Raw genomic sequence first — 27,803 nt, 5'->3', positions numbered from 1 at the left:
CTGCGAGCGAGCTGACGGACGGGCGGGACGGGTGTGGCGGCGGTGGTTGACCGACGATGACGGGGCGCGACAATGTACGCGGCGTATGGCAGCAGCGCTGCGAGCGGTGCGCGGTGGAGGCGTACGCGTTGCGAGCGTACTACGGCGGCGACGACGACGACGAATATAACGATCGTCGCTGCGGCCGCAACCGCCGTTGTCGTAGTCGTCCGATCGGTGCCTTTTCGTTCGCGCCAACGCCGCCGTCGTGCTCCTCCAGGCCGCCACGAGACCGCCGCCTGCAGTCGCGTAAGTATAACAGCTCGCAGACGCGATTTTTTTTTTTCTTATATTATTTTGCATAATATTAAATACTCAAAACTACGTCATTGTAGTCGTAATAATAAAACGAAATGACATTTTTAAATATATATTTTTTTCCTAAGCCATGATATAATATCATTATATAAACGCGCCGGGGACCGCGAGGTCGAGTACAAAACGTTAGGAATGCAATTACGATATATTCGCGATTTATTCGGTCCGTTTTTTTTTTTTTTTTCTAATATAGTAAACGATATATAGGAATAATAATTATTGTCTAAAATAAATTATATATATTTATCGTAGAGCAATAATTATTGCTCTATGAAATTTATATTTTGATATGTATAATTATACACTATATAGCATGGCTGTAATATATAATTCCAAAAATTATAATTTATAATAATTATGATTATAAATAATTTTCGAACACTAATATTATTTTACGTTCGTACGATAGTGTTATTATTATTGTTATTGTTATGCGTGACGGGAGTCGTGACGATCGTCCGGCCCGCGATAAGCCGTCCGCAGCGGTGGTCGTCTGCCGTCGCATACTATCATATTATCGTATATAGAGGTGTATATCATTATGTTATATTATATTATTATATGTGAAGCGAATATATGAGCAGCGGGGGGAGCGAGCGTGGGAGTGGGGGGTATAGCGCTAGACCGGCCACTGAAGCCGCGGGTACGCGATTATTGGAAATTGAAAGTTTCCCAGTGCCCTAGTGCTTCAACGCGGACGTCGCACGTGCGCCCGTCGTAGTCGTCGCAGCAGTCGCATCGCTGTCGTGATATTCGCTACGTTTTTCTCGATTTTCCGCGTCCCGTCGTCGCGCGGAATACTCTCGCGCGCTTCCTGAAAACACTGTCCAGTGCACCGTAATAGTTTTTAATTAGTGTACCACCGTATCGCCACCGCGGAGCACACGAAATTATTATTATGTAAAAACCGCCCGCGCCACCGACCACACCTCCGCCGACTCGCCATTTAGGGCGCGCGTATTTCGCTGCCGAGTGCACGTCATATCGTACCGATACCGTTGCACTTATAGAGCAATAGACCGTTCGGCATTGCACTATAACGTAACGCTGGTTGGCGTTTGTTGCCGGGAAGTGGAAAACACGAACAACGGTACATGATAGATTGTAGACGAATTATTATTATTATTATTATATTATATAGGACACATATTATTATTATTAACACCATAACGTCATATAACACAATAATATAACGACACGTCGTAGATATACCAGCTCCTCTCAACGACATTTTTATACGGGCACACTTTAATATTCGACGATTTTTAAATTTTAATAAAATATAATATATTATTATATTATAATATAGTTAACACACACACACACACACATATACATATATTTAGTCAAACGTAGTTTTATTGGTATCGTTTTTAACGTTTTTTTTTTTTTTTGTACCATATATAATAAAATATTAATACGATAACATTGTATAAAATAAAATAACGTCTGCTCTTTGTTCGAATACATATTATTTTGTTTTCAAAAAGCGCTTTGGCCGAGCAAAGGGTTTGGTTTTTTTTTTTAACATTATTTTTACTTTTTTACTACCTATTTATATATAATAATATCATGATTATTTTTAATTAAATGTAACAATTTTTTATTTACGTTCTCTTTGATGTTTTATTAAGATTGTTTTTTCCCTCGACACACCGTATACAAAGCCAGTACCTATCTAATTAATAACCTTCGTGTTATACATATACATAAAAAATAATAATAACTTTATTATTATAGATTTATTGGCGTCATAATATATTCGTATAATAAGTACCGAAATGTACGCTTAAGAACATGTTTTCAAAAACAATTATATTATTTTTTAAAAACTTAAGCACAACAAAAGAAAACAGTCTACACGACGATAATTAGGAGGTGTACGCATTATTGTGTAAACTGTAAAGACATTTTACACGTTAATCGAACATTATGCACTCGTAGATAGGTAGGAGATAGGTAGACATCTCTAGAGACCACTCGCGCAAATTATCTCTATATTGTAATACATATTGTCCGCGCTGGCATAATAATAACAATAATAATTATTGTAATACATGTCGTGTTTGCCCATTGCGCTTAATGCAATATATTGTGCGTGTGTATTGTTAAGGTAGTACGTGCGAGCATTTTCGCCTCCGACAGGAGCAACACAATACAATATTATTGTTGTATTATATTGTCGTTGGGCATGTACAGACTATACAGAGCTTTTAAGACCGTTTTGTGTACCGCCTACGGGCGGGCAAATAACAAATACTCGTATACAGTCAGGCGTGACGGAATCAACTGGGATGAGTCAACGATAGACCTAACCGATTTAGTGCGTTTCGAGATTGTCAACTGCATCGTATAAAACTAGCGGTGTTAAGTGGGTTTATAAAATAATATGGAAATAATGTCATTATTATCCATAACTATTCGATAGTATTTATGTAATAATAGTATTATCATCGCATGGATTACTCCACAGATCCGGGATTGAGCAAAAAACCACTAATAGACAATAGAGACAAATTAATAATGTTGACTGTTTATTAATTTATATATATAAAAATATTATTATTATTTTTTATCACTGTAATACACTTTCACCGTATAGGCACATACGCGTAAAATAATTATAATACTGTCTACGGACGTCGCGTGAAACCAAAACGATCGATAACGATTGCGATCATCAATTACTTGAAAATTGAATTACACTTTATCGTTGGCCATTTATACATCGATAAACGTCACGGGCAGCCGGCGTGACCGTTTGTTCGCACTTCTGGGAGATTGTTAAGACTCGAGAGGCAACGATATTATTATTTTTTATCATTAATTAGTTATTGCGAAAATCAGAACCACCCAGTAACGCATGTATCGTGAATAGTTGCGGTGGTGCGACTCGGCAGTGTGCATAATATCGTTTACCCGTCACGTCCAAACAAATTACTATCTGCCAAAGCGAAAGCCGCACCGGACGGTTTTAAGTTTTAATAGTAGCGGTATGATGGTCGTATAACTTATGCACAAGAAATATACCAGCTGTGATACCTATACATAATATTATGTTTTTGTTATTATTGTGGTGTACATATTTTGTACTCGTTTCTCGTATTGTGACGGAGAGTTTCAAATGTTTCAATGACCCATTATTGACCCATATGCTATATTAATATTATTATTATTAATTACGAAAATGGAATCGTTATAAATTATTCGTTTAGACATAATAATCACACACGTGCGCCGAGAGCTGATGTTATTATTATTAAAACTAATATATTTTTGCTTCTCTACCAAGAGGGCAGAGGGACTCGTGTACTACTACTTCTTCTACTATTACTACTACTACTACTACCACTGCCGACTACTACTACTACTACTACTACCTACTACTATTACTATTTACTACGAGCACTACTACTACCGCTGCTCATCTTGCAGCTGCTGCTGCCGCTGCAAACACGATTAAAATTACAACACTCGTCTACGGTTGCCGCGTGCATCTAGGTTGGCAGTACTGGTTCTACGGTGCCAGCGCGGCCCGGCTGCAATGATTTGCCGCGGTGGCAGATATGAACGGACTAGCGGGCGGGTGGGATGTGGGAACGTCGTCGTTGTCGCTGCCGCCGCCGCCGCCGGTGGAACGCGCTCGCGCGCTCACACACGCACAAGTCACGGGCGGTGGAGAGGTGTGCCAGGCCGGCCGGCGAGTGGGTGAACAAAATGATGTGCGGTAGGGCGCGGCCGCCGAGGTGGCCGGGCGGGCGGTCGTACGAGCTGTACAGCGAGCCGTCCGGCGGACCGGCCAGCGGCCAATAGTTGTTATACTCGTCGGATAGGTGATAATAATAATGACAAAGAAGAAAACGGTGAAATAATAATATTGTAATTGCCACCCGTTCAACAGACCCACGAAATTATAATTAAAATAAAAATATTAAAATGAGGTATGAAAGTAAAAATAAAAACTTAAACGCTTATACTACGTCGATGATGATAGTACATTTTTTAATAATATTATCGTAATTATTGTTGGAACGTTTGGTTTTCCGACGGTCGTCGTACGCGCTCGTAAGCGGTCGTTCCGTACGCAACGCACGCATTCCGCGCGCACCGGCAACGGACGGACGTCGGCAAACGCGGCAGTAGGAGTTGGACGTGGAGAGGAGGAGGACGACACCCGCCGCCGCCGCCGTTGCCGCGATCCCGCATTTGTTATTTTATTTTTTTTTTTCGCATTTTTGCTCATTAACCGCTTACCGCACGGTCGTCGTTGTGCGTGTGTACGATTTTTTCTCGTCAGCTCGCGCGCGCGTGCGTGTATGTGAGTGTGTGTTTAGCTCGGTGTGCGCGCACGACAACGTTACGGTTTTCGCAAACGAGATATTCGCGCGACGGCGTTCAGACGTGTCGCAATCGCAACGACGGCGAACCGGCGTTTGCGTGTTGACGACGATTTTCCGTACACTGACAGTTGTAGACCACTCGTATTCGCCTAGTGTAGCCGCCGAATCGGAAATAGTATTTGAACGCATTCGTTTTGTAAGACGTTCACGACCACACGCAGCACACCGGTATCTCTACGTACCCGGCAAAACCGCGACGACTGCGACACGACCCAAAGGTGAGACCAAACACAAATCCGACGCGCCGTAGGCGGTTGTTAATAATAAACTATGTTTTTGTACTTTATACTCGCGCGACCGTTTTATTCCGAATCGTCTCCGTTCTCAAATGCTCTATAAAGATTGGCCCGGTGTTACAGATATGACGCGATTAACGTAGGCAATACCCCTGGCGGCGAGACGTGTACACGAAAAATGTGATACGGCATTATCGGCGGGCATTATAGGTACGGTAGACCCAACGGCAATAATAGTGACGACTACTCCTCGATAACGACGAAGAATAGCTAGACACGCGACATGCGACGACCCGTTCGCGGTTTATTTCGACGTTTATTACTATTATTATTGATACTTTTTTCGTTTTCGTTCCGTTCCGATGGCGAAAGAGAGCGGCGGAAAAATCGTTACACGCCAAGCGTTTAAAATAAAACACGATACCGCGTACCGAAATGCGCGAGCGCCGTGGTTTGTGGATATTATTTTTATCGCACGCACAATTCCCGTCCGTTATACTATTAGGAACGCGGTGTTCGTGGATAGCGTTATCGCTCGCTCGAATCGCCGTCGTCGTTGTTTTTCTTTCCCTTCGTTCGCTACCCACAGCCGTTCTGGACATCCGGTTTGCAAGTTATCGTTTACAAGCGGGATAATTATTTTCGTGTAATATTTTCGTCGATCGATACATCGCCGATCACGGCGAGATTTCGCGAAAGACCAAATGTCGTCGACGATGGAACGGTTATAAATTTGTTCTTCCGTTCAAATCCAAATCACCGCGAACGGATCGATTCGTCGTTAAATCACAAGTCCATAGATCCCCAGTAGTAGTTACCCGCTATGATAAACTACCGTACGCCATCATTTGTCATTCGGGTATTGTTACGTCGTCACTCTCTTTATGATAGTATAATATCGTTATCACATTTTCGGCATCGTCTTTACTGGGCGGCCTACCGCCACCTTTGGTCGCATACGACTTTAAATATTTTTATCTGATCGAACTGCTGTCACGTCGCGTACAACGTACAATGTCTAAAATTATGAAGCAGCACAACGATTTAACATAATAAACTATTACACCTGTAACGGAGCCGATAATAACATTTTACGTTGGCCCGCTACAATAATAATTGGTATACTGGTCATGGCGGGGTCAGCCGCACACGTACGCGGCGGCCGGCGACCAATGATGTTTTTGTAACCGAACACATTGGACCGTGTACACTACACCGAGTACATCAGCGTTAACGATTGTTGGAATTATATTGTAATAATATAACTCCAAAGTAAATAAATAAGTACGCTCTACATGTGCACCGGTGCGCATACGTCATATTATTTTTTGTACGATATCATAATACAGTATTCGTTTCATGCACCGCAACGACGGGGTCCGGTCCTCGGCCGGGTCCGCCGGTGCTCGCGCCCGTATACCGACGAATACGCGCGTTTATTACTAATGATTATTGGCTGGCGGTCGTGCTATAGTGAACATTTTCTCGGAATCAAAACAAATACGGCGTGAAACAAAACAAATCGTCACGATGCGTTTTGCTTTTACGTCGCCGGCACGTACCTAATCGACGATTCGAATCCGAAAGGTTTTCATAGATAATAAATTATAATATATATTATGCGGATAGGACGTGCATTGTATTCAATCGTGATTGAAGAGCATACTTTAGTTAACAAAGTAGTTCCATGCAATTATTAATAATGTATCCTCACTATTGATAATGTAAAATTATATTAATATAGGATAATATCTTAATATATGAAAAATAATACTATGGCCACATATTACAATTACAACAAAAATAAATAATTTAGAAGTTTATTAATTTTTAACTTTGGCACATAGCGAACTGATAAAATGTTTTTTCCCAACATAAATTATGATCATAACCACATATAACACATATAACCATTATGGTATGTAGTAGATACTTCGATCACACCAAAGTATACTGTGTAGGTACACCAATTATAAGGTTATCCATGAATATATTCTCTATTATCGTTTTTCTAAAAAAGTCATGCTTGCCATCTTCTCAAAATTGTTTTAAACGTACTTGCAGAAATCCATATTATTTTTCTTTCATCTGTATTATGTTATTACCGTTTCTTATAATCGCTGACGTGTGCTCAACCGCCACGGTTCGTTTTTGATTTGTATCCGATACTATTTGGCTGTAAAACACAAGCTACTCAATTTGTTTTGTACTTTTAAGTGTTTATAAGTTATATTTGATGTAAATAACTCGAATAATACACAAGTCGAATTTATTTTTATTTTTCTCGAGATTCAAGTTATATAGTATCGGCTGTATTATGATTAAAAATGTTGTACCGCATCATAAGATTTATAACGTGCGTACAAGGGAGTTAAAAGTTGATGATCGCCGTGTTAGGTAAAGTCATAATATCATGATTTAGAAGGCATTATTTCTAAAATTTGTTATACTATAGGTAGGTAACATAATGTTTACCTAATGGTTAATTTCAAAAAATAATAAACATTACTATTACAATACTATTTATATCTTCTTGTTACTAGAATAAATAAATAATAATAATAATTATTATTAAATTGTTATATTCGCGGGTTTCTTAATAATCGGAAATAGTCAATTCACAGAATTTAATTGCATAGCATGTACATTAAAAGTAAAATTATTTAAATTTGCATTAATTATTTAAATAGCCAAACAGTAATATGTTGTACTTTTCAAGTTTTTGCGAGAAGTGATTAAAGATCAAAGTAGGTAGTATATGTATGGCTTAGTGGGGACCGGGTGTCTATGAGGACCATCGCCTAGAAACACTCTGTATATAGTTAACGTGTCGTCACACCTTTGGAATGTCTTCAACCGGGCATGATTACATTATATTATATAATTACCTAAACTGACTAAACCGCTATGCACAACAGCCGGTCATATCCAATAACGCGATTTGAGTATCGTCGATTTATCGCGTAAAATGGCTACGGTCTAACAATCAACTATCCGTTTTCGGAACGGTTTATTAATCATGCACCGTAATAATAAGATTATCACTGTTATCGATTAATAATGACATGGTTGTTCGGAGCTTTAGATGGAATGATATAGTGTGAGGGCATTTTTATGCATTTGTTAAAATCATTTGAATTCTTTGGGCGTAAATCCTAGGGAAAGGAATATCCGTTTTTACCTAATGTTGTTGTAGATAAGAAAAAAGGAGTACACAATTCGGTGGTATTATTATTTAGAAATTTAGAATAGGTATCGATGGTACATTTTTTGTTCGACATCACGTATATTATGTACGTAGGTCCTGTATATTACGGTAATACGGTCATATAGATGACAATGTCAATGATACGCGATTTAAAATAATTTAATAACTTAATGTGTTGATATGGTGCATAAACTCTCTTTCCTCTACGCGATCTGTATGTAATATTATTATACACCCTGTCAACTTGATAAATAGGTAGGACCTATATATGATGTACGAGGCGTCGTGTCAACAAAAAATATAACAACTGTCTACGTGACCATGATATAATATTATAGCCGGTGTTTCGTAAACGGTGTAAGTACGTAAGTATATACACACTGAAGCCCTCAACTGCGGCAGTTGTATAATAGATCTTTTAGTTTTGAAGGTCAGAGTCGGATTATGTCCTCGCCCGCACCCCACCGAACCCCGTGTGTGTATTATTATGTTCTATTTCGCGCAATCACAAAAATAAAGTTATATTATCGCGAGCATAGGTTAGGGCCGCGCCTGACGTCGTCATCGTTCATCATAATGGTCGGCTTACACACCTAATGTATATTAATATAATATAATATGTATTATAATCTCATCATAGGCTACTGCGGGTAAATTATAAATATATATGTATATACATCGATACATTTAGGTCTTAACAATATGATTTATAAATATGTGCCGCGATTGGCGACGACTTGCGACCGTGACCTGCCTTGACGTATGTATTTCACTCACGTTTGACACTAGCTGTATTGCTGTGAATCGGTCATAATATGTAAAAGTTAGGTATAATAGGTATACTGACTACTAACTTATATTATTAATATTGTGCCCGCGCAGCCATAAATCACGACTGTTTGTTAAAACCTAACAAATTTTCTTTATGAACCTTGTAGTGTTAGCACTATAGTGATGTTTTTGGTGCTATCCGATACATTCATAATAAATATTTTGGTTCGTCCGTTTCGAAATTACTAGAAAGATTGGCTATAGATAATACTACAATGCACTACAGTGGCCGAATTAATGTAGAAGACTTGGCATACAAGGTGTAACTCGTCTAATTGACAAATTCAATTATAGTGCAAATACAATAATGTCAATTAGACGTGTTACACCCTGTATATAGTAATAGTAATGTAGTTTTTGGTATATTACATTTATATGACTTTAAGGTCATTAAATCATACAAAACGCTCATTTTTAGAATTTTTCTGCATATTTTTTCTAAATCGTTAGCTGTTTAGATATCATAGGTTGGTATCCTCAGGGTTAGTTGGTTTAATATATCTACCTATTATCTGAGATTTGTAGGTATATGACGTACAACTTGATTCTTATTCGTATTTATTTGCATTTTTTGTTTAATATAAGTTAAGTACATTAAAATCTAAAATAATAAAATCATATTTATCTTCTATGACCTTCTCCGGTATGTCGACGTAACTATATAAACTATATAAATGCTGTGTTAATTTTTATAGTATGTACCATAGTAACATTTACTATATTAACACAGATAAAATATTTCACTCCTCTGATAACATTTTCACTTTAACTAAAAAATTTGAGTCTTTTTGATTTAGTAAAAAAAAATTAATAATAGTATTTTAGCTAGCCATTACTAGATTTCGTCTACATTAAAATAAAGTATGATCATTTGGTCACCAAGAAAAAATAGAATCTATTAAATGTACGTATTAGCACACTGCCTACTAGACAGTAGAAACTACAGAAGAACACAATTCAAAATCTTCTAATTTTAGTATTGGATTCAACTTTCAAAGATTTTTATTAGCTCGACGATAAGCCCTAACCTAACCTAAAATTAATTCCATGGCAGAACTAGTTTTAAATTGTCAAAACAGTTATTTAATGTCATAAAAATCATACATTTATTACATAATTTAAATGTGCCTTTGCTTTTCTGTTTCCGTTTAACGACTATTTTCATATAAAAATAACCAAGTAGGATCAACTTTTTAGACAATCTATTTTAAGAACTTATTTCTTGGAAAGGTAATCAAAAATTCCTTTAAAACTTTAAGTACTTTAAGTATAAAAAATTGTGATAAAATCAATTAGAAAACTCAAACTTAAATTTTGTAAAGTTATTATTTTTGCATAGTATTTTTTTATGCTAACAGTCCGTTATGGACTTTAGCACGCTTCTATCAAATTTCTCCATCCTGTCTGGCTCACTGCGTCACCTAATCACTTTGCTTCGTCTGTATCTGAAATCAGGCACGTATACAGGGGGGAATTTGGGGTTCAGCCCCCCTCGAAATAATTTCGAGTAACGAAGAAAAAATTGTTTTATTATGTTGCGGCATAATTTGTATTACTATATTTTGTTAACCCCTCCTCCCCACGATTTTTTTTTTTTTATACATGTCTGTCTGAAATATCCTTTTTTATTATATCAATAACTAATGCTGGCGCGGTCTTCCCCTTGGTCGCTTTTTTATAGGATTTCTGATAAAGACATTTCATATGAGATTTTTACTAGGTTGAACAATTTAACCGGCCAATTCTAATCATTTTGCTTTCAAAATCTGATATTTGGCTGGTTATATGGTACTATTAATAATTTAATAAAAAAATATATACTGCCAAACATTTAAAAGTATCTTTAACCTTTAAGTCCATAATAAATGTTTCTTGGAATATCAATGTATTTTATTTTCAGTACTTATTTTCCATCAATTTTGAGCACCATATTTATAACACCTATGTGGGTATATTACCATTATAATTTTTAATAGGTACCTATAATATCTATACGGGTCAATATCGAAAAAAATAAATCGAATGTACTCAAAAAAACCAACTGCGAAATTACACGAACAATGAAATCACGTCTATAGCTGTCAATTTATTTACACGTTTTCTTCTACTTGTGTGTGTGATTAAGGTAAATTGTGTTTAAACATGAATTTATTTTTGTATAGTGAACGGAACAATGAAGCGAGATTAAAATATAAAGTTGAAAAACATTTCGTTTTGGGCGAACAAATTGTGTGTAAATAATGTCGTCGATTGCTATATTCTGTATGGTGAATAAAGTTGAATGGACATATAACACAGTGAGGTTAAACGTAAGCTCGGGTGTATTTTTTTAACACTCCCTAGCCTGTTAACCCTACGATTCAAAGTGGCGGCAGTGCTATATTGATTTTAATTTTCCAAGTGCTATAATAAATCGTATTTAATAGCATTATACACCTGCATTGTTATTCTAAAATACCTATAAACAGACGGAAGTTAAACATTAAATTATATGTACAGTTAAGTCCATTCAGTACCGTATGTGCTCGTTTCTTGTAATATAATAAAAAAGAAAAAACTATTCAAAAAAGTCATTTTGTACTTTTTTATTCAAATTAGGTCTTATTTACATTGTAAATACGGGGCGTGAAATTATTCATTTTTATTGAACTGTATAGGAGAGTATACTCCTCCTATTCTGCTACTAAGAGGGTGATTAGGTCAAACTTTATTTTCATTATTTGTATGTTATATGGATAATTTATTTTCAATCACAGTATTTATATTTAAAAGTTTTCGACGTTTACAATGATCGGACATCGGTTAGAATACAAAAGAAATCCAAATTCGAAATATTGCCAAGGTTGTTTATTTAGTTGAATTTATATTTATTAAAACACTTAGTAAGTATTTCTGTATGCTTGGTATCGTATACTGTTATTTAACATTGTCATTGTGAATAACTATACAGTTCATACAGATATTAAGCACCTACTATTAATATTTTCGTGTAGTTGTCTCAAACGTGTTCACGCTGAAATCTAACCAATACATAATAATACAATATGAAGTATACATAAACATTTATAAATTCGTTTGCAACAAAACATTTAAATTAAAAAAACAATAATTTCAAATTATGTTTTTTAAAGAAATATATTATAATTAATAATATATACTCGAAGGAGACTCATAAATACTTAATTACAAGCAAATATATATTTTACTACCTTATACTCCACTAATTTTTATGCATATATATTTATGTGGGTATTTTTTTTTATTATTTACACAAGCCTTCACCTTCACAGTGTTTGTCATCAATAATTGTATAAACATTTTTGAAACAAGATTGTGAGAAAAACTTATTTTATTAGAGATCTACAATTATTAACTTGTATTTTCGTGTTTCTTAATTATTATAGTGATAATTAATGTATAGGTACATAGAGAAAATTTATGTAAATATAATAAGTCCAACTACCTACTAGTTTCCACAACTAAATATTCAAATAGTCGCTGTGCAAGTTTTAAAGTTTTTAACGGCAGGCGTGTAATGGACGGGGGAGACAATTTGCATGTGCGCGCGTTATATTTAAAAACATAATAAAATATTATATAATTGTTGTGGAGTACTATGTATACGTGTGGCCTCTCCACTATACGACTGCAGTAAAATACGTATATAGTTGTATTGAGTTCGAGATTTTGTTTTATGTGTAGACCAAGTTTTTTGCAACAGAGTAGCTTTCCCTAGATCTTAAATTATATACGTGATTTGAACGTACAATAATAATAATAAACTAGTCGGTCGCACGACTAGATTACTGTAATGTATATACACATATAAGCTTATGTATTTCTCAATAAGTCGTCAGTTAGTGTGATTTCTCTACTTAATATTCTTGAGGCGATCTATGGAAGAAGAACGACGTTTTATCGTCGGCGATGTTTAAAATTTAAAACAAATGTCAGTTTGAAGTGTCCAGTCAATTTTAACGAAATAATATTTATTAATAAATAATAATTAATACTTAATAAGTATCAATATTGTATTATAATTTATGACTTAAAGAGGAGTATTGCTTACTGCACAAACGAATGTTTGGTTTTAAAATTTCAAAGTGAGGGTCCGGGAACGTGGATGAGCTGCACTATAGCGCCGAATCCAGTGGCTGGGGAAATTGTATTCTATCGATTTGATCGACTGCCAGTAAGCGCGTTTGGCGGCAGGCAGTGTAGACGCTATAGGTACTATATATAGTATTGACTAAATGGTATAGTTACTTTATAATTATTTTACTTTTACAATCGACATTAGAATTACTATAATATTCAGTCTCATAAAGATTGCTTTTTTGTTTTTTACGCAGAATAACTTCGAATAAAGAATACTTAAAAAATGATTCGAATATTATTTTTTTTTTACATTTTATATTTAATAAGTAACAAAAATTTTAATTTTTCTATCCATTCCTGTGGCTTTGGGAAACTTAGGTACCTAATTTTTAAAAAACTTTTCAAGACAAATATAAAACTTATTTTTAAATAATTATTTATATTTAAAAAAAAATGTATTGCTATTTTGTAGCTTAAATTATAATTATCTTGAAAAGTCATAAAAAGACTTGTTTGTTTGTTGCACTCTGCTTATTAAATATTTTGTATTTACTATTCTATATAAATCCAATTTATATTTACAAATTGATGGTCCTTAGACACTTTTTCTTTTGAAAATTTTTCTGGTTTCTTTTTTGTATTAAAGTCTTTTTTTTATTTAGGCGTTAAATATTGAATACTAGAAAATGAATTTTTATAATTCGTATGTAGTTATAAAATATTTTTCTTATGAATTAAAAATAACAAAAAAGTGTGTAAAATATTTATGTAAATTTGAAAAGTTTATCTCAAATATGGATTGAAAATTGTATTCGAATACAAAAGTATTAAAATAATAAAATATTTATGTTTGAATAGTTTATATTAGACTGGTTTTAATATTTTATTTTATTATATTGTTGTATTGGTTCGGTTGTATACGCATTTCAACCATCGCTGGCGCGATTATTATTCGTGTACTACCTACCTATTTTCAAGTGTGTATAATAGGTTATGCCTTATGCGGTGTTTGATCAATGTCGATTCCACGTGTGCACATAGTAACGACCATAGACGGTACCCGTTTCGTTAACGAGTTCGTTTAAGTTTGGGTAATGAACTTTCGTCGCCCAGCCAATTCACAATCATTCTCTTACGCATACGCAGACGATTTTAAAATCAAATTTCCATGGTCATTTTATTTAATATGTTGCATTTTATAGATAGGTGTACTTGATTAAAAATAAAATTGATCGTGAACTATAGAGTAATAATATAAATAACAATCAAAATAATTGGTTTCAAATTAAACACTCAACATCTTAAATAAAATATAATATTATCAGCTATTTATTTTGATGTTTCGCTAAATTAAACTTATGTTATGTCATGTATATAGTTACAGCAATACAGTGTTATAATCAGGACTGGATCAAGGGAGGGGGATAGCCCCGGGCCACAAATTGAAAGGGGCCACAATGCGTTCAATTTACCCAAATTGTTTTGGATAAAGTGCCTCGCTAAAATTAATAGCTCCCTTATAATATTATGACCATAATCCGGCCATGGTTATAATATATTATGAGTGTTATATTCATGAATATATTACACATTTACACACGATTCGTGTTGTTTTATTTTTTTATACTGCTTATGTTATCTGCTTTTTTATTTACAGTTATTCTTAATAAATTAATTGATTATTTTATCGGTTTACTAAGCACCTAATGTATTTTTTTAAGTTTTTTTTTTAAACATTCTCTGTGAGCCCTGGGATAACAGCTATTGGTAGTAAGGTGTAAGTAGTTTGTAAAATTTGTTCACGTTTAAATTCATTTAACTTTTTAGATTTAATTTTTTCAAAAAGTTCATCAAATTGTATACTTTGTAAAATTTATATACCTACTTATTAATTCAATTTTATTAGATTGTATTTGGTAGTTTAATGTAGGATTTTTTAAACTTCTATTTAAATGTTGAATTAAATATAGGCATGCTTTAATATTTCGGTAATTGAATAATTTATTTTGAAATAAATACATCGATAAAAAATATAGTACTTCTAATCATAACATTATTTATAAAAATTTGATTGATGTATTATATGATTTATGATTTATGATTTATTATGATGTATGCGTGTATCATTTTTTTGAATGTTCCTGAAATTATGAAATGAACTTTTAAATACAAATTTATTTGCATTAAAATTCTATCCATAACCATTGTGCAGAACATTTTATTTTTAATTTATATTATTACCTATTATGTTATTTATTACTTCTACTTTTTTTTAAATATAAAAAACATTCCGTGTAAAATTGATATTATTTCGTGTATCCTTTTTTGACAACTAAATATGATTAAAAATAAAAATATCTAATTTCGTTAAAATTATTATTGTTTTTTATGTTTATTTTATAATACTATATAAATATTTATGTCTGTACATTTGTGTATATTAAATTCGTGAGATTTTTTATCGGAATATACGAAAATAGAATGAAATGTATATTTATATAATTAAATAACAGTAAATGACATGTCTACTAACAAAAGTAATGCAATTAAAATATCTTTAAAAAAAAGTTCCAACAACCGTTATACATTTATGATATTGTAAATTTAATATATTTTTCAAATAGTGTCAAAGATTATGATAATTTTCGTTACCTACCTATATCCTTTGTACCCTAAATTATTTTAGAAAATTAAACATTATTAACATATTATTGTTAGAAACAGATTTAGGACAGAGTAAAGGTTACTGATTTGATAATATTTGTCTCCAACGCTTTTTGCTAACAGTAAACTAGCTTAGTTAATTATATATTATACAAATGTAATCATTTATAAATGTACTTATTAGTGTTTTTAACTTATTATTCATTCAGTGATCATCGTGTGAAAACATCATATTATAAATTTTACTTTGTGTAAGTAATATAAACATTAAAATAATTGTATTGTAATGAACTAAGTACAAATAGGGTAAGCACTAAGTACAAGACGTGTTTATCACACGAAGGCATTTAAATAAAATAAATATAGTTTTTAATTTGTTGTAAATATGTCTAAAAAAAAAAATACATCGAATATTAGCATCAGAAATCTATTTAAGGTAATTATATCTTAAAAGATAAATTAATTATTATGATAAAATATTTCATTTTAAATGATTAAAAGAAACTACTCAATGCGAAATGTGGTTTCCTCGTATACCTATCTATTATAAGTTACAACTATAAATTTAGTTGATGACTACACGAAGATAAACATTCTTATTACTCACACAGTTCGTTATATAATACATTTAAAATATGCATAATATGCTGATATGAAATTATGCAAATTGAAATATTATCTTTGTTTTACTTAAATGTAAATTAATAAATATACTTGTATCTACAAATTAAGCATTGACAATATTGTTAGTACTACAAGTGCGTTTATAGTTTCAAGTATTGATCGATGTTTAAAATACTTATTTTCGTCAGATTTAATGTCATCTATTTATACGAATAGATAAACAATGAATGAGTAACTTAAATGTAATATCATGTTATATAATATAATTTAAGTATACTTGTAAGTTGTAACAGATTAAAATTTTTCAAAATATCGATGATAGATATCAGAAGGATTTCATTTGCGTTATTATGCAGAAATATATAGTATTTGTAAACCGAAAATAATATTACTTTTTTTTTATAGATATTTTAATATTTTAATATAATATAATAAGCTAATTTTATATATATTTTTATTAAGGATAAATGCTTTTTATAGATTTAATTGAATAAAAAAAAAAAAATAACCATGACTGGATGACTGATTACACATTTTATCTTGTACATATATGTTAATATAATATATATAAAATTGAATCTTCACCTTGTTTATAACAAATTCGTATTTTGGATTTTTAAATTTTCTTTTCCCGAATGAAAATATTGTAATGAAGTTACTATTAATCAGTTGGATTGTTCATTAATTGAAAATAAACTCACCTTCAAAATATGAAAAATAAATAATCTTATTAATAAGTAATAGTAATTTGTTAAGACCATAATTTAATTTACATTAGGAAGTATTTATGCATAAATTGAATAATTGACTATAGATGCAAATGTGGTGTATAAATATATTCATAGGCTCAATTAAATAATTACTTTTAAGTTCACTGTTTGGTGTATATCTAAAAATTAATAATAAGCTTTTGGATAATTGTTAAATGGTGCTAACTGTTAAATGCTAATATACTGTCCAGACGGAATTTATGCTAATCGTTTAAGAAAATTAATCAAGTGTAAATGTTCTTACTAGAGGTGACTCTAAAGTTAATTATTGCTTATTTAGTATGATAATAAATTAAAACGAAACACACATATTTACATACTTAAAATAAATAAAGTAATAAGTAGTAATAAACGATTATAATTTTGTAAAAAATTAACTTTTGTCTTTTTGGATTTATGTGTATATGAGTCTATGTTTTTGTTTAAGGTATTTATAATATAAATAATTAAAAATATATATGGTTTATTTTAAACTAATTAATAACGTTTATATACATTCTAAAATCATCATTTTATGTATTATACATCGATAGTATCATACATTTAAATTACAGGAATTATAATTATAGTATTTAATTAGGTATGTACTTCTTTAAAAATAACCCATTTTAAATATACCATTTTACCTAGCTAATTTTTAGTAAAGAATTGTAGAACTTAGTGAACATTTCTACGAGAATTATATATTTTATTGATTTAATATAGTAAATATTTTGACCATTGTGCTTTCAATAATAATTGTATAATAATATGTACCTATTAATTTATGTTAACAGAAAAATTTTGCTATCGGTTCAAAAGATATCACTAGCACCACTGCAGCGGAAGCAGTAGGAGCTACTGCCGCCACTGGCGGTAAGTTTGCCGACGTCGTTTGTCTGTCGTGTCGTTAACGACAAAAGCAACCACGACGGCCGCCATTACAATTATCAAAACGACGGTCGCCGCTAAGACGACCGCCGCATCCACCACCACCATTCTATCAAAACGTAGACGACCACGAAGTTCATTATTATACTTCAAATGATTTTGTGGTAAGTAAATCGATTGCGTGTGGAATGTGAATGTTGGCACAAGTAATAGTTACACTATAATAGTACGACTCAAGTTTAATTTAGCTAGACAAAATCAATACTATATTGTGTATTCATTCTCGTTGAGTATTTGAATATATTTTATCAATACATTAGTAAAATATAATTTATTAACCGATAACCATTATTTACATTTTTTTGTGTGTACATAATAGCGGAATAAATAAAAAGTTATAAAAGTTAAAACACAAAACAGTACTAACAATTAAGTCAGTTGACTTGTTTGAAGATTTTAAATATTGAGATTTTGAGGTTGTTACGATAAAAATTCTGCTGTTATACTATTTCTTATCGCACGGTTTACTTTTTGATTTATTAGAACAACATATTAAAACCAGTTTTTCAATAGCACGTCTATTACTGCTTGTACTTTCTTATTTTTTTTTATCTGATTTTGTTTTGTTTTATTATCTCGAACTTATCTTAAAATTATAACTTTATTTTTGTAATTAAATCAAATTTGGTCTATATTTTTATTGATCGGTCATAACTCAAAAGCATAAGTTCGTCAATAGAATTATCTATCTTTTTACTTTTTATTTTTCTCATAAGTCCATATATTTGTTCTTTTATCACGAATTATAGAGTAACACTACTTATGTTTTTTATTTACTTACTTATTATTTAATAGATAAAAAAGTATATATTTTATTCTGAGAAGTATTTATTTTCTTTGTTCATGTTATTTTTAGTCATAAAAAAATATTTTGGTTTTATTTTATGGTTGGTGGGTGTAAACATTTTTGTCGTCATACCAGTAATCACTACAAAAATCTTACAACAACTATATTATGTGCTTTCTTTCTGTGTATGGAAAATTCTGTTTTATTTGAAAATGGATTGAATGTGAATAACCTTTTATTAAATGTATAAATTAATTTTTCATTCTACAAATGAAAAAATTATGGAGTTTTGTAACTTTGATTTTCCCATAAATACAATTTTTGTCTATGGTTATATAACAATATTATCAGTTAAAAGTTAATTGTTATATAGCAACATATTACAAAGTAGATATTAACTTATTTTAATATAAATTTAACTTGATCCAATGTACTATTTTACAGTATTTTTTTTATTTATCAGATAAACGTTGTAAGATTACATTTTTCAACAGGGGTTAATGTTTTTCATTAATTCTTAAAACTATTTTTTTTAATGAAAGAAGTTAATTAAATATTAATTATATAAAAGCAAATGTGTTATTTTTTGAAGTTGACAAAAGTCAAATAACTTTTATGATATATTTTAGTTTTTAAAGCAACTTTGAACCCAATAAACTATAATGTAATATTCAACTCGTTTGTACCTAAAAAACCTTTAGAGAAGTTTGAAACTTTTGAAACACGGAATAGATTAAAGTTGGCCATGGAATATTAAATTACCTTGTAAAAATATAATTTATGGTTTGAAAGTTTTATGAAGTGTATAATTTTAATATTGGTATTCCAAGAAGTGACTAAAATAAAGCTATATTTTTTGTTATATAAAGATCTTTTATACGCCCATTAAACCATTTTGTCTAAAAAGTATAAGAAGTTGTCAAGTTAGGGATTATGTAAAAAGTTATTTCAATTTACTGTTCTACATTTGTACATGAAGTGGTATTTTTGTTTTAGTGTACTTTTAGTTATTAAAATATGAAATTAAATTAATTACTAACGACTCTGTGCCAACGACTTTGTTACATTTTCTAATATTTTTAGCCTAGGCCTTACTAATCGTATCATTATAATTAAGGAAAACTGTAAGAGAATCCTTTGGTGAATGTTCATTTATAAAATTGTATAAAGTATTGCGCATAATCATAATGTTTATTTTAGGTTTTGAATATATTAAAGGAGTAATTAAATGTTTTAAAATATTATAAACTAACTTATACTAACTTTTGAATCATTTTATTGATCGATCTGTAATGATCTTCTATTTGTGTAAGATTAAGTAATGTCAATGTAATTACATTTTGAAACAATGTTTAATAACAACTCAATATAGTGATTAATAAATAATGTAATTTTTATATTATTAAGAGTTTCAAAACTGTTGTACATACCTACGCTTTTTTATTAGTGTATTTATCCCTCGCATTGCTAACATAAAATTAAAATTATTTTTATACGTATTAATTTTACAAATTAATCGTATTGTATTACTCACACTAAATTACATTTACTAAATTGTACGATATGTATTTAACATTTTGATCAACCCATTGTAAATGCAAAACTAATGCACCCTAATCATGAACGACTATGTTTAATTTAAAAATAACGCATTAATTAAAACACATTTTTCGTTGAAAAACATTGAGTATAAAAATAATAAGTGTCTTGATACTTATGAAATTATATCTTTTCGATGTATACAGTATACAAATTAAATAATACTATACTATTGCAATGTATGGGTGTATTTGTTGCTGTCTTTAAGAATAGGATAAATGCTGTATTTCTAAAGGAATTGCTATTAATATTAATAGGACATATTATCATAATATAAAGTTATGTAGATGACATTGTTAGATAACAATATTTACAGAGTACGTGATCATTGTATAATTCACACAGACAAATTACCATAGAAAAAAAAATCTAAGAAAAATACGCGTTGGCAAATATGTTTTATGAATAGATGGAATTGCGTAATTTATGCGTTCATTTATGTATGTAAAAGAATACCGTTAGGTATATTGTCGTATAAAAATAATTAATATTGATTGGTCCTAATTATTTTCTAGATTATCAAAATATATACTTACTGTATGTACAATGTATAAGTATATAATAACGTCAAATTCAACTGGCTCTTTAAGCCAATAATTCTTGCATCACCTGAACTATTATTTAAAGAGACATGGGAATTACATGACTTAGGCTGTAATAGGGGGATGGATCTGTGATGTAATTTTCCGAGCACCCCCGTAGTTTTTTTTTTTATTTTATTTGAGTTTGAAAACATTTACAATAATAGTAAAGTAATTTGAATAAAACAAAGGAAAATAATTTGCTAATGATAACTCTTCCTACTTCAATTATAACACCAAAGTGATTTATTCTGTAATATACGGAAATTGGCACACAGTTGCTAATAAAAAAATTTTTAATATCATTTTTAAAATTTTTTTTTTTGAACAGCAAAGCAAAAATCTAAAATCTAAAATAGACAAAAAATCCTTTTTTACGTATCAGTTATTTAAATTAACAATTAAAAAAAAAAATGACGCGTACCTTTGACGAAATACTTTGGTAGTTTTTTTATTTAGTCCTTTGAAATATAATATTTTTATAATAAGTAAGAACTATATTTTTTTCTATCTCTGTATTTTCTTTTATTACTAACAATAATAACTTCTTCTATAGTAAGCCAAGTCATGTCTTATTAATAATAGTTTATTTCATTTCGGAATATTGTATAATAATTTACTTTTTCACATTATTAACTGAAAAATATAAATACCTATATTAAATCTTTTATCGTTTATATTTTCCATGGTTTTACTTTGTATATGTTTAACTTCTTCTACAATAACAAAATTTATTTATTTTATTATTTAAAATTTAAAATTTTTATTTTGTTACCTTTTATGAAAATATACTGTCTTAGGTACATTATTAATAAAGTACCTATTACTTAAAGCTTTTTTATTTAATGTGACTCAATTTATTATATTCATAATTTAAATACGGTTGAATGCTTTGATAATTGTGAATGATTAATAAATTTGTAAGTGACTACGATGATTAAATATTTGAATTATATCTTTTTTAAATAAATAAGAAACGAATCATTGAATGTTAGATTATCATAATATTATTATTCAATTTTTAATAATGTAAAATTAATATTTATAGAACCAAATTTAAACTGTTTAATAATAAATAATAAATTAAAAATATTGATAAAATTAACTAAATTAAAATCTAAAAACATTTTAATATTGTATTACGCAATTAATGTTTTTATTAACGTGTTTATCCTAGTTGCTTATTATGATAATTTTTACTTGTAGAAAATAATTCAAAGTATAATATTTTATCTTTATATACTTGGTGATTCTATTAAATTAATTACAATAACTGATAATGAACACACCTCAATTTTAGTGCCTTCATAAAAATAAAAATAATATTATTTGAATGTACAATTGTAATGGAAATTATTATTTTTATATTAACTATTTATCTTTTGTAAATTAAAAAAAAATAAATTAGTGTGATCCTATTTGTAAGCTCATTTGGTTATAGATTTGTTGTAAGAATAAAGGGTGTCAAATAATATTTAAAAATAAACAAAAATCTTCCAAATTATTTAAAAATAGCTTTATTTTCACACCAAAAGCGAACTTTTAATAACCTAATATTACCATTTAAATATATCATACACAGCCGAGATTGTCTAAGCACAATCAACAGCGTTAAAAATTTAAATCCAGGTGATATAGTTTATGATTTTCTAAAACAAATTAAATCTAAAGGAAATCACCACAAAAAATAAACCAATAACCCTCATATGGATATCTGATTAAATTGGTAAAGAAGGCTATAAAACAAGTCAAAATAGTGATATCCAACCTAAACCACCTAAACTGGTTAAAAAAGGATATAGTAAATCTATGGAATAACATACATTAAAACATCAAGTTAAAAACAAAATATTTAAACGAAAAATATTCATTTCAAAGGGAAGAAAAAATTTAATATAAATTTCCTTTAAATACGATACTCACATCCTACCTACAGATTTTTTAGGCCAATGAATAATCTTTCCAATATGAATTCTGTGGAGTTATTTTTTTAACTAAATACATTAACTGAGTTTGGAAATACCAAAGAGAAAGACTAAACACATTAAAAACCTTGATACTTCTATTATTCCTAGCCCAATGATCAATGAGACAATTATACTGTTTTTAGAAACACCATCTTATTCAACAAAAACAAAAATAATATACAAAAACAAAATATACCAATTTTTTTTTCAAAATTTCGTTTTTTTCCTTCACGACCACATTCAATTTATTATTTTTATTATTTAATTTACATTTTCATAAATCAAATTGTAGCTAATGGTGTTTGTGGTCGTTGTTCAAGATTAATAATAACAATAAGAAAAAAGATTTACTGTAATGAAATTGAAAGAATTCATATTCTTACTGTGGGAAAAAAAGGAGAAAATGTTATACATTAAAAATTAGTTGAATAGCGGTGTTTTGTATATTATTAAAATAACAAATCAATTATGTCATGACTGAATACATTATAAGTTGAACTTTGATAAATTCACACATTTTCCTTTTAATAGATACTGCCGTTTTTTTATTTAGTATTTTAATTATGTATCTGTAAATCGCAATATTTGTTTACATTTTAAAGAAATTTACTGCTAAGAAAGAACAACTAATTTAAAAGGTACTACCTACGAAAACTATTTGTTACAATATATAGATATCTAAAAATGGAATATAAACCGTAACAATATAATTACATGATTGGTATTTTTAATTATAAATAATCTAAGTAATTTATCATTTCCACGATGTACTGAGAGGTATTCTTTTTAAGTACACTAACAGTCTGAAATATGTTTATATGTCCAGTCATTTTTATTTCCCGTGATACCATTTTATCTTGTCATACATATTCTTCTGGATCAAAAAGGACAGTTTTCTTATTAACAACTTAGATACGTGAGATCGCAACGTATTAATAAAGAACGTGTACTGACACAACGTGTACGTGTATTGTGTTATTTGGTTTGTCATTGCTCATTTGAGACAACTGCCATATTTGGGTTCAGTAATGTTATTATAATATAGTGGCTAACAAATTCTAAATTAATATAATACGCCTGTGTACAGTTCGTGCGTCATCGCTATCTGGGATCATCTGACGGCGGAAAGCGTAAGCGTTCTCGTATTATATTAGTATATTATATTGTATAATATACATTCGCTGACGCCAACGGACGGACAGTAGGTGTAAATTAGTAACGTCCGGTGATGATGAGTACAACGGTGGTTGTATATGTATATGTTTATGTTAATAAATGTGTTTAGTTTGTGTTGGTGTACGAGTACGGTGGTAAATGTGGCCAACAACGATGTGTATTCGGTGGTGTTGATTATATAGACGTGCATGTGCTTGTTACTCGAACCAGTATGTGATCATGAATTTGTCTCGTTTTATAACTGTTAAATGAACTGTTACTGTTATTGTGGTAATTAAAAAAAAAAAACTAAAATTCGAATAAAAACTTAATGGTTACGTTAATTTTATGATGGAAAAATATAAAAAAAAATTAACAATAATAGCTCACATGAGATAATGATGCGTTTGAATGAAATACGTCCTTAAATGTGTACACTATGGCGATGACTGCATTTATTAAATTGGATAATATTTATTTATTTATTTTTTCGTTATTTTTATTTTATTTTTTAATTGCAGACTACTTTTGAAACGGAGAAAAAAAGGCGAACGTGATAAAATTTAGTCGGACGATAAACAGTCCTCAACTGCAACAAAACACTTTTTAATCCAAAGTTAGTTGTCTAATCACACAACTAACCCAAAACAGATAAAATGGCCACAATAGACGGGCGACCTGCCCAATATGGGGTTACGTTGAAGCAGTTACGTGAACTCATGGAACATAGAGGCCGTGAAGGTATCGCTAAACTGAACGAACTGGGTGGCGTTCAGGATGTTTGTAAAAAGCTGTATACATCACCCAGTGAAGGTAATTATTTGGTTTTAAATATAATTGTATAATGTATTTTTAATTGATATTATATTATAATTTTTATTCTTTACCGTTATGCAATTATTTTTTGTAGGATTAAGTGGATCTACTGCTGATCTGGAACACAGAAAAGAGACGTTCTCCTCAAATACTATACCTCCTAAACCTCCAAAGACATTCATGCAACTTGTCTGGGAAGCTTTGCAGGATGTCACTTTAATCATTTTAGAAATTGCTGCTCTCGTGTCATTGGGATTATCACTTTACAAACCTGCGGACGAAGAATGTAAATTTTGTTCTAGAATTTCTGTGTATATAGTTATTATAGTTTTATTTTTATTTTTACTAAATTTACATTTTTTATTATTATAGCAATGAGTGCAGAAGACGATGAAGCAAAACATGGATGGATTGAAGGATTAGCTATATTAATATCTGTTATAGTGGTCGTTATTGTAACAGCATTTAATGATTATACGAAAGAAAGACAGTTTCGTGGTCTTCAAAACCGCATTGAAGGTGAGCATAGATTCAATGTCATCAGGCAGGGCGAACTGCGACAAATTTCCGTAGGAGAAATAGTAGTTGGTGACATTTGTCAGGTAATTATATTTTAATGACTAAATCAATGGCGAATAATTATAAATAGTAACCAAACGTCGATATTATTTTGCAGATTAAATATGGAGATTTGCTACCAGCCGATGGTGTGCTAATTCAAAGTAATGATTTGAAAGTTGATGAATCTTCTTTAACTGGCGAGTCAGACCATGTAAAAAAAGGAGAAGCATTCGATCCAATGGTCTTATCAGGTATGAATAATTTGGTATTTAGTTTTGTAAAAGACACGAAATAATGTATTTTTTTTATTTAAGGAACTCATGTAATGGAAGGCAGTGGAAAAATGTTGGTCACTGCGGTAGGTATAAATTCTCAAGCTGGTATAATATTCACACTCTTGGGTGCAGCAGTAGATCAACAAGAGGAAGAAATGAAGAAACAACGAAAAGGTACATTTTCAATTTTGTTATTACTGGATATTGTTATAAAAATACATTTCTGCATATAATTTACTTTATTACATCTTTGTTCCTAAAATATAAAACTGGAATTTTCAATCAAATTAGTATATTGTAACAGTTGAGTTTTAATAAAAATTTAATATTTTATAAATAGAAGCTAAAAAACTAAAGACAAAAAAGAGTTTAACTGATGAAGTACCACCTGCTATCAATAATACTGATATTGGTATGAAACAAATGGATAAGGGAGGGGAAACAGATGATGATGCTGCTGGAGGCGGAGGACAATCTGGTGAATCAGAAGAACCAGCAAAAAAAGACAAGTCTGTATTGCAAGCTAAACTCACAAAATTGGCCATTCAAATTGGATATGCTGGTAAGTAAATCAATTGTTATCCTATTGATTTTATATTACACATATTTTATTTTCATTCTAGGATCAACAATTGCCGTACTCACTGTGCTTATATTAGTAATTCAATTTTGTATTCATACATTTGTTATACAACAAAAACAATGGAAGAACCATTATGCTGGTGAATTTGTTCGTCACCTTATTATTGGTGTCACTGTCTTGGTGGTGGCAGTTCCTGAAGGACTTCCTCTCGCTGTTACTCTGTCTTTAGCATACTCAGTCAAGGTAATTAAAATCATTGATATAATTATGTGATATCTGTCATAATTGGTGTTTATAAAAACAAAAATGTTTTATTGTATTTTTTAATTATTAAAATTTGTTTTGTAAATTTTATAGAAAATGATGAAAGATAACAATTTGGTAAGACATTTGGACGCTTGCGAAACTATGGGTAATGCCACTGCCATTTGTTCTGATAAGACCGGTACACTTACAACCAACCGAATGACAGTTGTCCAGTCTTATATCTGTGAAGTTCTCAGTAAAACAATGCCTCAATTTGCATCGATACCATCAAATGTCGGGAATCTGTTAGTGCAAGCAATATCTATTAATTCAGCGTATACGTCTAAAATTATGCCACCTGACGATCCCACCAGTGAACTACCTAAACAAGTTGGTAACAAAACTGAGTGTGCACTTCTAGGCTTCATTCTTGCTCTTGGAAAAAATTATCAAACATGGCGTGACGACATACCCGAAGAAATGCTGACACGTGTGTATACATTTAATTCTGTACGAAAGTCCATGAGTACTGTCATTCCAAGAGAAGGTGGTGGCTACAGATTATTTACGAAAGGTGCATCTGAAATCGTACTAAAAAAATGTTCATATATCTACGGTCGAGATGGCCGATTGGAGAAATTCACACGTGAAATGCAAGATCGTTTGGTGAGAAATGTTATTGAGCCCATGGCTTCTGATGGATTGCGTACTATTTCTGTTGCGTACAAAGATTTCATTCCCGGAAAAACCGATTCACCTAACCAAGTGCACTATGAAGGTGAACCCGATTGGGATTCTGAAGATAGTATAGTATGCGACCTCACTGCACTGTGTGTAGTAGGAATTGAAGATCCTGTTCGACCGGAGGTAAAATTTGCGCTTATTCTATGGCCAATAAAAATAAATAAATTTTTTATTTGGTATTCAATTTTAGGTGCCTGAAGCTATTAGAAAATGTCAGCGAGCTGGTATTACTGTACGTATGGTTACTGGAGACAATGTAAACACAGCTCGATCAATTGCCACCAAATGTGGTATATATAAAACAGGCGAAGACTGGCTTGTATTGGAAGGCAAAGAATTTAATCAACGAATTCGTGATGCTAATGGCGAGG

The 27,803-nt window shown here is 30.9% G+C and overlaps 1 protein-coding gene across 12 annotated transcripts in view; it reads left to right on the top strand.

Moving 5' to 3' along the window:
• The window catches only part of LOC132926964 (plasma membrane calcium-transporting ATPase 3), a 65,633-nt gene that overhangs the window by 11,668 nt on the left and 26,162 nt on the right, over positions 1 to 27,803 (top strand). For 9 of the 12 annotated variants that reach the window (XM_060991397.1, XM_060991393.1, XM_060991398.1 and 6 more), the window contains exons 1-11: positions 130 to 288; positions 17,965 to 18,222; positions 24,729 to 25,020; positions 25,118 to 25,309; positions 25,396 to 25,625; positions 25,700 to 25,835; positions 25,899 to 26,033; positions 26,200 to 26,421; positions 26,483 to 26,685; positions 26,800 to 27,555; positions 27,623 to 27,802. In XM_060991397.1, coding sequence (XP_060847380.1) covers positions 24,864 to 25,020; positions 25,118 to 25,309; positions 25,396 to 25,625; positions 25,700 to 25,835; positions 25,899 to 26,033; positions 26,200 to 26,421; positions 26,483 to 26,685; positions 26,800 to 27,555; positions 27,623 to 27,802 — 2,211 coding nt within the window. In that variant the 5' untranslated portion in view covers positions 130 to 288; positions 17,965 to 18,222; positions 24,729 to 24,863. Of the gene's footprint in view, positions 1 to 129; positions 289 to 1,038; positions 1,448 to 4,506; positions 4,976 to 17,964; positions 18,223 to 24,728; positions 25,021 to 25,117; positions 25,310 to 25,395; positions 25,626 to 25,699; positions 25,836 to 25,898; positions 26,034 to 26,199; positions 26,422 to 26,482; positions 26,686 to 26,799; positions 27,556 to 27,622; position 27,803 lie in introns of those variants that run through there. The other 3 variants (XM_060991396.1, XM_060991394.1, XM_060991395.1) reach the window with 3 other exon arrangements.

Source organism: Rhopalosiphum padi, chromosome 3 (assembly GCF_020882245.1).
Source record: "Rhopalosiphum padi isolate XX-2018 chromosome 3, ASM2088224v1, whole genome shotgun sequence".
Classification (NCBI taxonomy): domain Eukaryota; kingdom Metazoa; phylum Arthropoda; class Insecta; order Hemiptera; family Aphididae; genus Rhopalosiphum; species Rhopalosiphum padi.
The sequence above is the reverse complement of the archived record's forward strand: the minus strand, read 5'-3'. Positions and strand labels throughout refer to the sequence as shown.